This window comes from Solea solea, chromosome 6, assembly GCF_958295425.1.
Source record: "Solea solea chromosome 6, fSolSol10.1, whole genome shotgun sequence".
NCBI lineage: Eukaryota > Metazoa > Chordata > Actinopteri > Pleuronectiformes > Soleidae > Solea > Solea solea.
The window spans coordinates 4,410,208-4,428,853 of record NC_081139.1 but is presented as its reverse complement, the minus strand read 5'-3'; the positions used below and the strand labels follow the sequence as shown (position 1 = coordinate 4,428,853).

The 18,646-nt window shown below is 42.5% G+C and overlaps 1 protein-coding gene across 3 annotated transcripts in view; it reads left to right on the top strand.

Moving 5' to 3' along the window:
* The first annotated feature begins 3,296 nt into the window (after positions 1 to 3,296).
* cacna2d2a (calcium channel, voltage-dependent, alpha 2/delta subunit 2a) overlaps positions 3,297 to 18,646 on the top strand; it is a 139,452-nt gene continuing 124,102 nt past the window's right edge. For 2 of the 3 annotated variants that reach the window (XM_058630778.1, XM_058630777.1), the window contains exons 1-2: positions 3,297 to 3,843; positions 9,085 to 9,166. In XM_058630778.1, the coding sequence (XP_058486761.1) occupies positions 3,728 to 3,843; positions 9,085 to 9,166 (198 nt within the window). In that variant the 5' untranslated portion in view covers positions 3,297 to 3,727. The remainder of the gene's footprint in view (positions 3,844 to 9,084; positions 9,167 to 18,646) is intronic. The other variant, XM_058630779.1, reaches the window with a different exon arrangement.

The window sequence follows — 18,646 nt, the reverse complement described above, 5'->3', positions numbered from 1 at the left end:
ATAAAAAAAAAAATCAATTCACACTGTATCCACTCTAATGTAAACACTGTATCCATCAGCAGATGCTATCTCGTTGACTTCCCGTTTATTCAGACCGCCTTGCAGTGTGGAGCACATTGACATGCATTGTGTGCTGACCATAAACTCCTCTGTGGCTGCTCTGAGTGCACTGTATCTGTGGAGGTCCACACTGTGGTGTCTCAGGGGCCGTCCACACGGAAGCGGGTATAGGTGAATACACATATTTTTTTTTTTTTTCTTTTGCCGGAGAGGTGTTCCGGCGTTTTAGAAATTGTATTTTTTGAAAACATCTCAAAATGTCCCTTTCTTTCCCCTGGCTCGGTTCATTCTGTCTCCATTTCTGTTATTATATTTAATGTTTACAACGTCTTCTTCTCTGTTTTTTGGTGTAATGTTACTGTACAGTGCAATTTACAGCGCTGGCATAGGTACTACAGCGTTTTGAGTCAGATTAGGATTAGGTTAGTTGGAGACTGTTGACGTGAAGCCTTGTTGACACTCATATAAGACCACGTCCATCGCAACGATGTCGTCTTCACGGGGGAACTTTTTGAAAACGGCAAAGAGCAAGAGTGTTTACGTTTCGTGCTGGGGGGGGGGATGGAGTGCACAAAGGCAAACGTGAAAAAAAAAAATTGGCCCCCTGTTGAACCTGGATGTGAAATGGGGAGTTTCTGACTGTGTGTCACCAGTGCCAACCACCGCTCACCTGTGTTGCCCCACAGCATATCCACAACCACCACCACACAAACACACAGCAGGCGGCTGAAATTGAATTTGCATTGAAGGTATTTGTCTGACGCAGCCGAGCGTGACACAAGGCCAAACTTCAGAACACCTATCTATTCAGCGAGACGTCTCTACCCTCTGATGTTTTTGTGTCTTTGCACAAAATGCACATAAAAACAACAACCAAACGTCTCCACTCTGGACAGCTCTTTGTGTTCGAGACGCCTACTTATTTGTGAATCCATTCAAAATTCAAACTTAAATTTGCATTCATTATTCTTTATCCAGGCATGTAAATGGAGATGTGGTCGCCCGATGCGTGTTTGAAAGGAGGGAGAAAAGAAGAGGTGGCTGTGAATCACCGTGAGTCAGCCTACATCACTCCACCACCATCTGTTTGTTGTCATTAATGTCAGGATGAGAAAGAAGTATATATGGTGTGATAAATGAATGTGCACGTGCGGCTATCAATGAAGGTTGTCTGCATTTGATCTCACCGTAAATAGAAAAGAAATCTTGTTTTGCGAGGTGGACGAGACGGATGGTTTGTTTAATGTGTCTCAAAAATGTGTGTCTCTGGGGAAAAATATCAGATATTACTTCTGCCATTTCCTGAGGTACAAGCCTGGATATTTGTTCTGACTGAATGATCGGTTGTGATGTCCGTGTGCACAAGCAGAGGCACTGCTGCTGTAGCTCTTTATCCCAGTGATCGGCAAGGTTTTTCCCTCCCCTGCTGCGGTCTGTGCCCTGCAGTGTGTCCTTTATACCAATACAGCCCCCGTTGTATGTGTCAGCGAGGAGATAGAAATGCTGTGCAGCCACCCTGCTGACTGCTGTGTTGATCTCCATGGCAGAGCACCTGTGACTGACTGAACCAAGGACAAGACATCCACAAGACCGACTGTCGTCTCGTCGACGCGAGTCACAGAGGAAGCCCTAAGCTTGAAATAATAATAAAAAACAAAAACAGGTACGAAATCTTTTCTCCTGTTCTGTGTTTGCACAATAAATGAATATCTGTCAGTAATATCAAGAACATATTTAACATAATATGTAAAAATCCATAAAGCACTGACAAATGTGACATTTTTTGCTTCGTTTAAGTGAAAGTTTGTACCACCTACTGTGTCCTTACAGTGAGAAGATCAGAGAACAAACAGCAGTGCTGGAGGAAAGAAAGAAGAAGAAGGTAATAATAAAACAGAAACAGGTGCACACACACACAACGACACACTCTCACACTCAGAGCTGATGGAGAGATTTGCTCTCCAGGGGGTAACGTCATGCTAAATTAGATTTAGTCTGAGGTTTCATTGCATCTCTACGCATAATCGGACATGATGTCCAGAGGAAGACTTCCCCCGCTAACATATTCCCCCCACCTATTTTTAAATTTTATTTTTTAAAGATTATTAAAAGGTCCAGTGTCCCCCCCTTGTGTCACCCGGTGACATTTCCGTGCCGCACACGGGAAGCGATTTGTGTTACGGTCAAGACGGATGGAGGCGACACCAAAACTGTGCTAAGTGCAAACAGGTTCAAGTGTGATTGAAAACACAACTGTGCGGCCACGAAGAGTTTCAAAAGTCGTTCAGCAGTTCGACAGGATAAATGGTCCTTGCCCCCCACTCGCCCCTGCGCTGTTGGGTGTGTATAAACACACAAATGCACCCTTGGCATTGTTTCTGCTCACAAAGACCAATAAAAACATCACCAACAGAAATCACAAAGGTTACGCACCACAGCTTTAAGTCCCTTCACCTAAATAGCCGGTGACAGCGTGTAACAATTGCAAAGTATCTGCCAAATGAGAAGTTATTCATTCTTGCATTTATTTAAATGTTCATCCACTGGACAAGTCGCACTAATGAGTAGAACAAATGTAGTTGGAGAGCAGCCCCAAGGTGAATGCTGGATGTTTACACTCCGGTTAATACAATCCGCCCCTCCAGAGTCAGGCCTCTAATTACCAAAATAAAGCCACGCTTTCTGCTCGTAATCCCGAGTTTGGGGACCAAACGGTGCACGGAGAGTGGACATGAGGAGGAGGAGGTGGAGGAGGAGGTGGTGGCCTGATGCGCGCCCCCGTCTGTCTGGCGCACATGCAAAAGGTAACATTGCTTGTGCCAACAGCCGAGTCAAGTCACACAGAAACACGGGGAAACAAAGGATGTCAGGCGTTTAACCTTCAAAATAAAGGTATCCATGAATGAAATGTCATTTCACTCCGTAGTTAATTTTGCAAAAAACAAACAAAAAAAAACAGCTCTCAGGAAACATGTTTGATATTAATGATCTAATTTACCTTGGTGTTATCAGTTTGTGACGTAAAAGTAAAACAGATGCGCACGCGTGGCTGCGGCTGTTTTTGTTGCACTGCAAATGATTCCACTGACACTGCGGTGATTGAACACACGTCTCTGCTTAAACACGCTTGTGTCATTTCGGAGCTGCAAGACCTGACGAACGAAGTGGGTTTTATTCTGAAAAGTGTGGGTGGGAACACAGTTGTGTGGGTGAGCTTCGCGGTGAGCTTCGCTCGCTGTGCTCGTTACATTGTAGAGTGCGAGAGAGGAAAAGGAGCAAATGTGCGCGGCGGCGGCGGCAGCGAGGGAGCAAGGACAGAGAGTGCGCAAATAGACATCCAGGCACATCATCATCATCATCCTCAGCAGCAGCAGCGGCAGCAGCAGCGGCAGCAGCAGCAGCAGCTCCTTTCTGATCCTGATCTCCAGTGTCTTCTGACAAACCTCTCTCTCTCTCTCTCCCTCTCTCCCTCTCTGTGTGTCTGGGTCTCTCTCCCCCTCTCTCTCTCTCTGATTGAGATTTCATTGCCCGGCTGAAGTGCCAACCATCACCTCCCACCACACACTTTCTCTGGACCTCGGTTATTCTTAGCTCAGCTGCGAGAGAGAGTGACTCTCCTTCCGGTCCTTCTCTTATTTATCCCAGTTTCTTGAATATTTAATGGAAAATGGCGATCTGCGCGCAGTCGTACGGCTTTTTCTGCCTCCTCGCAATCCAAACTGTACTTATCATATGCGTCTCCACGCCGACTGACGGGACCCACCTCTTCCCACAGCACTACACGTAAGTACCCGTTACCCGTTTTTGTGTGGGGGGGTGGGTGAGGAGCGCAGGAGCGCAGGAGCGGGACAGGTGGCCCCGAGAAGCCTGCACATGTAGCGCCGTTTACCTTGAGCTGTTGTCCCTGATGTTCAAACAAGACGCTGCTGCTTCCGTCCCCGATGAATCTCCCATGTTATTGTTATTGTTGTGTGCAGTGACATTTAATACCAAAGCCCCCTGTGTTGTTGTTTTTTATGGGTTTTTTGTTTATCCTGCAGTTTGTCATTTTCAACAAGGTTACAGGCTTCACGTAGCGCGCGCACAGGTGCCACAGGCGGATAGCATCTCGGGCAAGTCGGCATTTACTAGAGCCATCCATAGGGTTGAAAATCAAATAATAACAGTCAGTGTTGTTCTGATGTCACTGAAGGGAGCATTACGCATGATGGATACAGGCTGAGCTGTGAGGAGGCTCGTGTAAACAGTCCTCCAGTGGATAAGACACTGCACGCACCGTGGAAATGACCATGTCTGTCCCACAGCAGGATAAACTGGTGGTTTTTAACCGGATAGTGTTGACTCAGAGACTAAACCAATTAGTTAATGCTACCTGGTCTCTATCCTTGCATGTCAGCACATTTATCCCTCACCTAAACTACAAAACTACTTTTTTTTCCTCTAACCACTAGCACCATATCATCCAGAAAAAGCTTCCTTACACATTTTAACAACAAGCAAACAACATTTTGTGTTTGTATAAATATAAAATCCCACTGTGTCCCCCCCCCCCCTCAATCTTAAGTAACCACAGGCTGGAAAACCAGTGGAGCATTCAGCTTCATATGAGAGAGAAAAAAAAACTATTGTTGGGACTTTTTCATGGTGCACCTGTTGGGGTAATTGTTTTGCAATAATAATCCAATTTAAAGCGCAATTTCTCCTTTTATGTGAGCTGGCGAACAATTTAACCTTGAATGACACACATAGGCAAGTGAAACACAACGTCTGCTGCAACAATTTGCCACCTGTGTGTCCCCGGGCCATTCAATATGAGTCTGACAATAATCACTGGGAAAAATGCTTTTCTTTTAAGATAAAAAAAAGTGTACATTGTTCCGTTTTACAATCACTGTTGAGATTTTATAGTTAAAAGAGGAAAAAACCCCAGAGAGAGAAAACTTTGAGCAGACTTTTTTCCTCTCGCAACATCTGTGAAGTATGGCTTCATGTTTTTACGATGATCTGATGTGAATATGATGATGAGACACTTTAACCTGAGGTGACAGGAATGGAAATGATGCATCTACTGGATGATCAGGCTTTGTGTCTCTGAACGGCCAAGGTGACTTTCAAAGGGAAATCAGATATCCTTCATGTTACTGCTGATTTACTTAAATATGACATTTATCTCTGTTAAATGACCAAACACCACAAAGATTTAGGACATCACTTCAACAGACTGACATGGATGCTTCACTTGTACGTGTTCTATGTAGTTGAATATATATTTCTTCCATTCTGTTGTTTAATTCTAGACGATATTGACATTTTTATCTCTGCATTCGCCTCCAAATACACTGAGCTTTTCTAAAGTACGTTGATTATTGGAACTCCTGGACTTCAGATCCCGTTGCATTAAGGCAGTGCTAATCTCATTATGAGTCATTATTATTGGAAGTGATAAAAATAAGTCTAGGTCTGGTTCTTGTTGTCTGGATTACATCCGCCGCTCCCTTAGGTTTCAGAAATTGGGTCTGCTGTCACCCACATTTCTGTTCCATTTGCTAAAATTTGACTGCTAGCTGAATGAAGGGCATTGTGTGGGGGGGTGGGGGGGGGGGGGGGTACATAGGCACACACACTCTCTCTCTGTCTCTCTCACACATGCATGTGAACATGTGCACAATGTCGGCCTAATTAAGGTTATTAAAAAAAGGGCAGAATGTCCTTTAGTCCACTTTGAAATCAGTGCTAAGAATGTGAGTCTTGTCTCAGCCTGGCTTCCTTCCAGCCTGCTCATATTCTCATACAGTGAGTGTCTTTGAGGACAGTGGTGGTTAGCATCATTGCCTCACAGCAACAAGGTCACTGGTTTGATCTCTGATTCCACTGAGGGCCTTTCTTTGTGGAGTTTGCGTGTTTTGTATTTGTGGGCGTGGGTTTTCTCCATGACCTCCGGGCTCCCCTCTCTCAGTCCAAACACACGCAGATTGGGCTTGGATGAATTGTCAATGGTTCTGTGGCTTTGTATGTTGGCGTGTGACTTTCGACTGATGTCAGCAGGGATTGGCTCCAACAATTCCCTTAGACCATAAACAGGATAAGTGCGTCGTTATGTGTGCTTGAATGTTCCTAAATTATATAGAGCAATGTACAATCATCTGTAAAAAACAAAAAAAGAAGGTAAAATGTCACCATATCAAAGAGTGACCTCCCTCTAATGCTATTATTTCCATACGTGTGAGAAATAATCCCCCTTTTTGTCCTTAAAAATATTCCAGAGTTGCACTCAGAGTGCGCTCCATTGCACCAGAATGAACATAATGATGGTGTGCAGTGGCTGATACACACAGGTCATCCATCCAAACTCATTTAGTCACATTTTCTACTTTTCCCCGGCAATGTTTGGCTGACATGAAATAGGTAACACATGGGGAGAAAAAAAGTAAGAGACAAATGTCAAAGTTTTACATCAGACTACAAAGAGCCGGCCTCAGTGACACGCCTCAGTTTAGAGGACCAAACATCTCCCCATCTCTGTGGAGCCGTCACTGAACACACAGTTCTCAAGTCATCTCACATGAGGGCATCGTCGCCTTTAAATGGTCACGCTCAGCTTCACTGAGCTGCTCTGGCTGTGATGCACGATGTTGTGCCTGGTTTGTGTGGTCAACCGTTAGAGATTTATCAGTAAATGTATTATTGATTCCTCTTGATGTATCAAGCGTTTTGAGGGAGTGACAGGGCTTATACAGTATGGGAGATGTTTTTCTAATAAGTAATATGTTGATATTTAATTGATTTTACGCTCCAGTCATTTAGGACATTTAGTTGTTTCCTTAAATGGCCACTTTTTTCATTGCATGGGGACAGTGAGTGTAACCGACACACAGGTCTTATCTCATTTCATTTTCTTGACTAGGAACAGCATGAAGTGTCATTATTTCTTATATCTATATTCATATTTACTTAAATACTAAACAATCACAGTGAAAAGGAAAGGTTGGACTGCATTCATCCCACTGTTCATCCCACTAGAGGTCATTTTGAGAGAAGATAAGCAGTAGAGTTTACTCAACAGCAACACAGAAGTTCTAACTTAGAGACGAACCAGGATTACATTTACCTGCTCAACCAGTAAATACAGGCCACCAGTTTATCTTAAACAGTCCATAAACATCAGGAGTCACACTCAAGTCAGCATAAAATCTAATATTTTTCTATTTATTTTAAATGATAGCTGGGTTCCTGAACAATTTGACGAAAATACAGTTTATAATTGTGGTTTCTTTTATAGATTTTGCTTTTTAATTAGATTTAAAAAGTGATTATCACAACTCACGATAAATATTTATTACCTACTTCTTTAGTCTGAAGCAAGGATGAGAACTTAAAGGCTTACACTTTGTATGTATTACTTTTTTTAATTGGTGTATAACAAAGACCAATCAGTCATTGGCAAATAAATTGCAGCTTTTGCAATTAGTTTTAAACTGCGATTTCAAAAATTATTCATTGTTGAGCCATTTTTAAATATATATATATATATATATATATATATACATACATATATATATATATATATGTATATATATATATATATATATATATATATATATATATATATATACATATACATATACATAGTATGGAGCCCTGTTGAAACCAAATATGGTTTGTGTGCGTGTGTGTATGTGTGTCATGTAGACTAATGAAGTTGCGTAAGAAGTCGGCTTGGCTCAGGGACAGAGGTAATGTCGCTCACTGTTAGTATCACTGTGTTCCGCTTGCCTTGGCTCTCACTGTAAGCTTGTTTTTATTTCATATCGAGGTGACCTTTTCTTCTTCAGTGGCCTCTCCTCAGCTGTCCTCAGCGCGCCACACACTACATTTGGAGGCCCGCTTGCTTGCTTGCTTGCTTCTTCTTCTTCTTCTTCTTCTTAATCTTGTCCCCATGAACGCAGCCAGTGCTCTCTCCGGCGCGCACGCTCTCCTGTTTTCTCTCTCTTGACGAGACGCGCGCGTCGGCATTGTGTTTACGTCGAGCGCTGTCACTGCCTGGCAGATTGGTGCTATTTAATAAATCGGTCTTCGCTCTTGTCTTCTGAGCGAATCTGACATTTAAGGATGACATTTGTCTCCATCTTCATATTAGAAGACAAACGGCTCTGTTGTGCTGTTGATGCTCGTGATTAGCTATCTGTAAGCTGCTGAAAGGAAAAATAAAAAAAGAAACCCTGGCACAGACGCATCAGTGAATTTATTCGTCTGATTGAGCTTGAGTGAGACTTTGCTGTTGGTCAGGCACATGGATTGTTGTCTCTCTGCTGCTTCATAATGACGTAGTGAAAAATCTTTAGCCACTGGGAGATAAACGGCGACGAGGTCCAGCCATATGATCTCTTAATTCCAAACTTGGCCCCATGGACTGAAGATCAGCTCCTGCTTTGGGTGCACTTCTGTCAGACCAGAGCAGTTTTATTGCAGAGCCACTGATCCCAACTGATCCAAGATGAGCACGCTCCCTGCCAGACCTCCCAGAACCATCCAGATATATGCAAGGTGTGTGTGGAGGAGAAGGTGCTGATGACTTACCGAGACATTATGAGCGATAGACTGTGGGATCTCCAGGTAGGGAATCAGAAAAAGGATGTGGGGGAAGTTTGGAAGTTCTCCAACACAGTCGGAGACAAAGAAAACACTTGACAGATGAAATGATTTTGCAATGACATGTATATGTGATGTGCTCCACAGTGTGGTTTAGTGGCTACACCTGTTGCCTTACAGTAAGGAGACCCAAGTTCACCTTTCTGAGTTTTCTCTCAGTTCTCCTGTTTCCTCCCATAGTCCAAAAACATGCAGAGGTTAAATGGATGCTTGTGACTGTTGAGTCCTGTGATGGACTGGCAACCTGTGCAGGGTGTACCCCACCTTTCTCCCTATGTCAGCGGGGATTGGTTGACCCTCATGTGGAGGATAAAGCGGTAGATGAATGTGATCAAATGCAGACGATTGAATTTGTCTAATTTCTTGTTCCCCCAGAATGATTCACTGGGCCGGACGCATCGAGAAGGAGCTGGAAAAGGTTCTGCAACACGTCACTGGTACTCAGCAGATGAAATCGGTAAGTGGACGTCACGCTTGGATGTGACGCGCTGCATTTTCCTGCAATATTAATCATCTTCTTTTTCCCTGGGCGAGTGAGGTTGTAGATTGTTGTCCAACAATCATGGTACTGTGCTTATGTTAGAAAAAGTCGATTTTAGACTTTTTCGAACATAAGCATCTGCTTTTTTTTTTTTTCATACATTTCCAATCTTGTTTTGCATGTTTTAAGGTGGACGTTTTCAGAAAATGATGTTGGCTGTTTGAGCGCGTGTCCATGTATGAGGCTGCGTGTAACACGTGTCTGTCTTGTGCTAGAGCAGATGGTTGAGCGGAGTGTGACTGACGCTGTTTCATCGTTTTCTCACCCTGTGCGCATGTTCACCGGGCTTCCAGGGTTTGTAATGCACCCTGAGATAAATGCTTCATTATTGCTGTATGGCTGGATGTGATTCATCCAGCCGGTGCGGTGCCTGTGGCAGCTTTAAAGCAAGCAGCGACAGTGGTCTTAGTATTGTCGTAACGTTGATGGATCCCAGAGAGGAGGAGGAAGTGAAATGACAGGGACCGTGTGCTTGTAAAGGTTAACGACTATTAGTGGATCTTAAGCAGGGTCTCAGATTTCACCATGAAGGATTTTTTTTTTGTACTCATCCAGAATATACAAAACAAAAAAGGTTTACTTTTCAGTTGCAGTAAATGTTTATCCCATCAAACTGCCAAATATCCCAGGTTTTTTTTTGTTTTTTTTAGCAGTAGATTCCATTCTTGAACTTTTAACTTCTTTGCATTTTCAGACAATTGCAGCCGTGTTGTTTTACAGACGCGATGTAGCTGTTGTGCTTCCAGCTTTTTTCCGCTCACTCGTGACTGAAGACAAATCACTTGAGAAACTTAAAGAGAGTTACGTTGACCTGATAGGCTTGAACTAATCTGACAGTGGCTTTAATTAATATAAAGGAAATGCATTTATATGTAAAAGGCATGCACTATAGTTTTAAGTCACAGAGTCTATAAGTGCTTGGAAGCAGTTGGAACAAGGAGACGTCAGTATCCTAAAGCCTAACTGAGTCATTATTAGTATTTAGAAGAACGTGCTTCGTGATTGGCTTTAGTATGTCAGCTGTGCTCTCAGCTACTTTCTGTTGCCTTAATTTAATTCACACTACAAGTTTCCTGTTTGTTTGTTTTTTCTGTAGTCAAAACCCAAACAAGCTGGTCCGCCTTTTGTAAATATTATGTCCATCCCAGTGATGTCTTGTGTAAGACGCCCATATGGTTGCCATGTGTACGGGCCGGCCTGACTGTGCACAAAGAGGGTGTGAGGGGACATTTATCATGGTCCCAAACAGGAGTCGTCACAGGGTGTGCTAAATGGCCCAGCATGCCTAGAAAAGCCATTTTCTAAATGGATGCCTCTCACTATTCGTGTGTCTGATAGAAATCTTCCTTGGGCTATGTCGGCTGGTAACAAGATTGCCTCCCTCTGCACCCCCCCTCTTCCTTTTCATGCACACTTTATTCTCAGAGACAAAAAAAAAAAAAATTAAGTGAGTGCAAATTATTTTTGAGTTTGTCGTACATGGAAGGAGAGGAGGAAGTAAAACAAATATAATGTGCTGCAGTGTTGGCTTCCCATTTTTCTGAGATTTAACTTTTGCATGGTAGCAGGTAAAAGAAAGGAAGGCCACAACAGATGAGCAGATATAATTACTGAGCTGCAACTAACGATTATTTTCATAATCGATTCATCTGTTAGTTATTTCCTCGATTCATCGCTTGGTCAATAAAATATCAGAAAACCTTAAAAATGTTGATCGGTGTTCGTCAAACCTGGAAATGATGTCTTGTTTGGTCCACAAACCAAAATATTTAACTTTTAATGATTTCTTTGTTATCCAGAGCAAAGAAAGGAAGAAAATACTCACATGTAAGAAGCTTAAATCTTCTTTTAATCTTGAAAAAAAGCTTCAAACCGATTAATCGATTATCAAAATAGTTTTAGTAATCGATTAATAATCGATAATACATGTTGATGTCCTCGAGTCTCTGCATGCCATGCTCAAGCTTCTCGTCTACCAAATGAATTAAAACCCACATTATTTAAGTCATGGTTTAATACATTATATATTGCTGTGCTCTGGGTAAATCAACGGTAAATAGTGGGTGAGTGACGCATCGGAGGAGTTGGAAGTTTCCAGTGGAAGCACGTTGAGCTGAGGATGGACAAGGAGAGTGGGCGGCTTCTAGAGCAGAGGAGGGGTAGGAGGAGGAGGAGGAGGAGGAGGAGGAGGGTCTTTTAGAAGAAGAGAAAGGATGAAGAGCGGTTTGACAATTGAGATGGATGTGCAGGCAGCGACGTGTGTGTATTTTTAGAGTTAAAGAACTTGAAGAAACGATAGAGTGGACGGATGAGAATTAGTATGTTTAAATGTGAGAAGACGGATGCTGTTTATAGTCCCTTTCCCTCCTCATTATCCCATGTGCTGCTGCTGCTGCGTTTGATGTGTTACAGTGTGTAGTGATGAGAGGCGGTGGCGGTGGACAGTGGCTTTGTTTCCTTATCTCATCTTCAGGCGTTATCAACACATTTTAATAGACACACGTGAGCAGCGCGCCCACATGCTGTCATTAGTAGTTATTTGACGGTTTATCGCACAGTCTGATATTATTATGCTCGTATTAAGACGGCAGGTGGACACACACACACACACACACACACACACGCGTTCATTATAACAAATGCAGCTGGAAAAATGACACGCGTGCAGAGAGATGCTCAGTCAGGCACTTTAAAGAAGTAAAGGTAGCATGGAGTTTGCATGTTCTCCTCCCAAAATCCAAAAACATGTAGATTTTTGGGATTATATGCAAATTGGACACTCTTAATTGACCGTAGGTGTGAGTGTGAGAGTGAATGGTTGTTAAAGTAAAAAATAAAGTGGTAGAAGATGGATGGATGGAGGTAAAAGGTAAAATAAGTCTAGCATATCTAGCATATACAAACACTAGAATTGAACATGTGAAGTATATGAAGTAAATACTCACGTAAAATTCACTCAGTGTTGTACTGTAGTTCTGTATCTGAGAGCATCTACTCCCACTTGTGTGTACAGTAGTTTCAGGGCCATTTCCTGAGCGTCGTTTTAATCAGCGATGCTGTGCGACACATGTTGATGTCTCGCTCTCAAATTCATTTCAATAAGAAGACACTAATCAGCATTAATAATTTAGCCTGGTGCTCATGACCGCTCCTGAGTTCCTGGGCTCAGCCTCTGGTTTTACAACTGCACTGGGAGGATCAGTCTGCCACCACACCCTATCGTCTTGCCAGTTGCTGCTCTTGATTACTGGAAACCTGAGAACAACACATTCAGATCAATATACCCACACATTGGAGGGAGGGTGGAAAGACAGAGTGATGGTTAATAGCTGTCACATTCCTCCATTTTTCATATTAGCTCTCATTATTGTTTGGAAATGTGTGTTTTCTTCTCTTTCTATTACTTTTGCTCTTTACTGTGTGTGTGTGTGTGTGTGTGTGTGTGTGTGCACACTCGCCAATCTTGTGTGTGTGAGTGTGTCTGTGCTTGTGCACACTAAGTCCCCCCCCCCCTTTTTTTTTTCTTGCCGCTAACATTGCTGAAGCGTCTGGTTCAATTTGATTTGAGGTGTGTTTATTTTTTTTTTTTGTTGTTTTTTTTTTTATATGACTTGAGGAAAGTGTCGTATGCTGAACACAATTCCAAACGTCTCATGCACTTTTCCAGACCTTTCCTCTGCTTCCTGGCTCCCGACAAACAGATATCTCTTTAAAGTGCATTGGTGGATTTACTCACTCTCGCTGACTCCAGAAATTTCCAGTAATCTGTCTCGAATGCCCAGCACTATACTAGACCCTGCTCTCACTCAGTCCTTGTTTTATAAAGCCGATGTCAGCGTTAACCTCTTTCTCTCTCTGTCTTTGCTGATCTATGAGTTCGTGATGACGTACGGCGCTGATCAGTGTCATTTGTTCCTTGATTTGAAAGTTTTTTATGCCTGTAGACAGTTTACAAGAAGAGCTGAAGGTCCGTCTTCCCACAGCAACAGCAGTTGCCTTTAAAGGAGAGAGGGAGAGAGAGAGTGCTCAGACTTCCTCCCTTAGCTCCCCCTCTCCCTCAACCTTCTGGCCTGGACCTTATACAACAGCAGCTTGTTATCTGAGTGTGTGTGTGTGTGTGTGTGTGTGTGTGTGTGTGTGTGTGTGTGTGTGTGTGTGTGTGTGAGAAACATCACAGACTATTTCTGCAGATAGATGGCTTACTCTCTGTCTCCGCTTCTCCCTCCTGATAGTTTGTCTTTTGTGTCCCACACATCAACACACACTACAGCTGAATGACTGGGGAGGGAAATGTGTTATTGCGGTTTTTTTTTGTTGTGATTACGGTTTAAATTTGTGATATAATACTTGATATAAGAAAACATGATGCAAGGATGAGCATTTCAAGTTATAAATAGGGGTTTTCAACATGAACATTGAGCACAGAACAGTTCAGTTGCAGGCTTTGCGAGTGTTTTTTTTAATTTGAAATAATTAGAAATGAATCATGCAACCTTTCATCACCTGTAGTCCTTTTGTTTGTCGGTTTAAATCTGGCAATAGTTCTATTCAGACATGACATTAGCAGTTCCCGAGCGTGTGGGGTCGTGTGGTTTCACATCCAGGTCACGAGAGCTTAGACATTTGATTTGAAAACTATTATTTGCACAGACCTGACACACACCACGGTGTACTTATGTTGGATAAAATTGAGCACCCGAGTTATTAGTTATGCTTTTTATTTGTGCAACTAAAACAACAGCAAGTAATTGCTCAGTTTGAAGATGAATGGTTCACTTCCGAAGCAAAGATCAAACAATGTCACTGTGTTCAAATTGAAGAGTGGCTTTTTTTGCGTCTTTTCCTCTACGGAGCTCCCCCTACAGTTTCGGAGTACATATTTTTACGACAGCACCCTCAACATCCATCGACCCATCCACTGTCTATCACTTTTATCCTCACTGTCGTAAGAAGACAGCGGACACAAATCGTAGTGCCATGTCCATACTGGTCAACATCTGTTTTCAATACTTTTTTTCAATTCTCGCCAATTGAAAAAAGCCGATCAGATGCACACTCCTGTGTGGCCCCTCGCTCAGTCTGACAGTTGTTTCTCTGCCATGATGAACGTTTAAAATAACGCTATCACTGCCTGTGGATTTTAGCCGTGAAGCAATTTGTGTTTTTCGCGAGACCCGTGCCTTCGTGAGACTTCCTGATTCTGAGGACTCCCAAGGCTGTTTTTTTTCTCTGCTAACGGACAGTAGGGGGCAGTGCAGATGGCCCCCCAATCTCCCCAAGAACCATCAGTTAACCATCGCAACCGCCATGACTCTGAAGCTGTTAAATTAGGGTACAAATCCAGCACAGATCTGCTGTAAGCTGTTGTTCATTTCTGCTTAAGGTTTTGTTGATTTAGAAAAAAAAAAGGAAAGTAAACATTTATGTTTCCATTCCTGAGTGACTAACCCTGCAATCTGTATATGAAAATGCACATTTGTGATGTGCTTCTCCTTAAGTAGAAGTGAAAATAAGCAGAGTTTATTCCTTTTTTTATGTGTCTGTTGTTGGAAATACACAGTTGTGATGAGGCCTAGTTGATGTGTCACCTTGTTTGGATTTGGTAAATGAATTTGTGTAGAAATAACAAAATGACCTCTCACTTGTAGAAACAACAACAAACAAACTTCCCTGTTTCATTGTCAGACCCTCCCCCATGACCTTGTGCTAAGGTTGGTGTGGACACATCTTGAGGTACCAGAAATGACCCAGTTGAGGGATAATAATTAGAAATAAATCATGCAACGTTTCACCAACTGCAGTCCATTTGTTTGTATGTTTAAATCTGGGAATAGTTTAATTGAGACAAGCCATTAGCAATTCCCAAATGTGTGGGGTCGTGAGACTTTCACATCCAGGTCATGAGAGCTTAGACCCAGTTTATTAGTGAAACCACTTTAATGTTTTCTTTAGAACCCTTGCTAAACCTCATGTTCTCTGTGTGTATGCCAACTCTTTATCTATTTATCCCAAACCTGGTCGGCAGCACCGTTACTCCCACTCTGAGACTTCCTTGTCCTGACACGGGAAACAGAAGGGCACACGCACACACGCTGTATGTATTTGTCTGCCTTTGTGTTGATTTTCTGACACTGGGGAAGGTTACTAGGATTCCTCAGCTCCCCGGCTTGATGGCCTGGCACTGGTTAGTGGTGTTTATATAAATGAAAGTACAATTCATATATCTGCAGAGTGCAGCCCTGCAGGCAGATATCCCAGGGTTGGTGTTGGAAGGAATTACTTGAAATAGATTTGCAATAAAAATGTGACAGTGTAGAAAACGTAGGAGCAGATTATATAGTGGTAGTGCACTGTCTCCAGTTTCATATGAAAGTCTATTTTTACTCCTCCGTGATAGCTGTAGCTGGAGGCATTATGTTGTCTGTCCCATTCTAGTGGACCTGATATCTCAGCAACGCCTGCAGCTAATTCTTTCAAATTCAAGTCAAACGTTCATATGGAAATGTGGGTCAAGGTCACACATGTTCTTCTAATAGTTTAGTAATATCTTATTTTAATATAACGTATTAGTCTTCACTTCATGCATACATGGATGACACTGTAACGTAACTGTAAGGAGGTAATGAGCCCTTGGCACAGCACACAAGTGCAGGTGTTACTGGTCACATGCACGACGGGTCTCTCAAGGCGGTGTGGCAGTGAATGAGCATGCACCCTGACACCGATGGAGCCAAATGGAGCTCAGCCAGCATTAATTTGATTATTTACACCTGTGAGTTTTCCAGCTGTGACTTCTCAAAATGGCTGCTGTGCGAAACGTCGATTCTCGTTTTCTCGTGTCGCTCTCATCAACTTCTGCTATTTCATTCAATATTAATTATTATTATTATTATTATATTATTATATTATTTCAATATATAATAATTTATTATTATTATTATATTTTTTTGTTTTAAACCACAGAGAATCATGAGTTGCTAAACGTATGATATATAACATTTATCTATTAATAAGATCTGTAAACGTCGTCCAAGAATATTTTGTTAGTACAGCTATGATCTCTTATAATTTACAGTATTTATTATTAATTTTACCTTCTTCATGTTTGAACTGTTCAGTAACAGTACGTAAAACCAGGTGACCAATAATCCATAATTCAGTAGTACAGTGGTAATATTGCAGTGCAGTTAACAGTGCCAGGATGGAGTCGACAAAACCAGCTGGGGGTAAACAATCTCTTAATCATCGGCACAGAACAAACGCAGAGTCTGAATCTCACTGACGGCACAGCACATGTGATTCAGTTAGGGACCGTGTGCATTTGTAACTGTGTGTGTAAATGTGGAGTTAATTGTTGCTTGATAGATTCGGGCGGGAAAACCTAAAGCAAATGGATTCATGCCCGTCATCGCTTTTTAGGTGGTAAAAATAATGTGTTGCACTTGCTAAAAGAAAGGCAATTTAGTATTTTGTGTCAGAATGGGATTAGAGGTCTGCTAAAGCTCCATCCCTGTCAGAGGAAGATGCTTTATTTTGCCTACGCTGCAAATCTTTTTTTTCCCCCTTGTCTCCATCTTTTCTACTCCCATTATTTGCAGTGTGTGTGTGTGTGTGTGTGTGTGTGTGTGTGTGCTTGTGCAATTTTCACTGGTCTTCTGTTTGATGTTTCATGGAGCGCGTGACGACTCTTTGGTGCTATCTGTGCTTGACAGAGAGGGGAAAAAAAGAAAACTGGGTAGAGTTCCCTGAGTGGGTTGCAGTGGTAATGTAGAGTGGCGTGATGCCCTAGAAAATTCCAGGTGTGAAGTGCTTTATTCATTCCACTACAGAGGGAGAGCTTCTCTGTGTGTGAAGTGGTAGGTGTGGCATTTACATCCACTACAAACAAAATCTATTCGTCTTTTTTTATTATTTTTTTATTATTATTTTTCACGAGTGTTTGTGTTTGCGCGTTAGAGAGTTAGTTGTGTGTTGAAGTCTCCGAGGTTTTGTCCTCCTCTTCTTCTCTTTTCTCCTCCACCTGCACTTGTCCCTGATTGATTGGTCACAGTTCTGAATAACTTTAATTGGCTTGCCTCAGCAGTGGGTGGTTCTCAAAGGCTGAACTGCCGTGGAAGTCCCAGAAAAGTGTTTTAATTTTTGATCATCGTGTAGGCAGTGAGGACTCTCCACTGCAGTCTGAGAGAGCTTCTTCTGAAGTGCCAGCGACATCTTTTTAATTCTGCAGATCGCAGCTCACTTTGTCTTCTGCCTTGTTCTCTCGCTCCGTGGAGAAAACGCCCTCCCTCCACAATCAATCTGGCTATGAGCTGGACTTCTTCTCTGTTTGATGACGTTTAAGCTCCACCACCATTATTTCCGTGGCACACGTAGTATACATATGTTTGCACACACACAGACATTGTCGCTTAAAAATTGCATTTCACAGCAGCAAATTGTTGCCAAAAATTTGCCCAAATCCTAACGAGCTGTAAACACTGCTGTGTTGTGTGCCATATAATAAAAGTATAACCATTACTTTTACCATAAGCTCAAGTCTATAAGGCAAGTGGGTCTGGCCCCACTGGTGGTCCTTGTAGGTATTGCAGTTCAGCTTTAGACGGAATATAAACATTATTTCACCTGTCAAATTATTCTAAAACGTATATGAAATAAAAATGTAAACATACAAAATATGTATTTACCGTATAATCAAATTCCTGAAAGGAGTACGCACTCATGAGCATATGATTATAATATGATGAATGATTTATTTAAGTCACTTCATATTCTTATTCGTAAAATTCTGTTTTTGCTCACAGGCAGCTTAGCATCCATTGTTACTTGGAAGAGGAAGGCGTGTGTGTGTGTGTGTGTGTGTGTGTGTGTGTGTGTGTGTGTGTGTGTGTGTGTGTGTGTGTGTGTGTGTGTGTGTGTGTGTGTGTGTGTGTGTGTGTGTTTGGTTAAATCCTAAGGAGCGCAATGGATTCATGAGTCACTTACACAGCAAAGTTGAACCTTCACTGCTGTTTTGTTGCTCAGTGATATTATGAGCCGAGCCACTTCTTGTGTACTTTGATGCATGCGGCTACACAAGTGGTCCCTTGAGATTTTTCTTTCCGGTGTGATAATTACAACACGTGTGCTGCATGTGCGCACGTGGCCACGTACTGCATGTATGTGCTGGCGTGTGTGTTTGTCTGAACTCTGGACCACCAACTCATTTCACACGCGGACAGACATCAAAGGCAGTTTAAATTAACCCTCCATGTCGGGGCCTCTCTGCATGCCACCCGCAATTTCACATCTCTGCCGCTCCAGCGGCGGCAGCAGCAGCAGCAACGGCGGCGGCGGTGGCGGTAGCAAGCTTACATGCCCATTCATATTAAAATGAACAGATGGAATTTTGCCATGCAC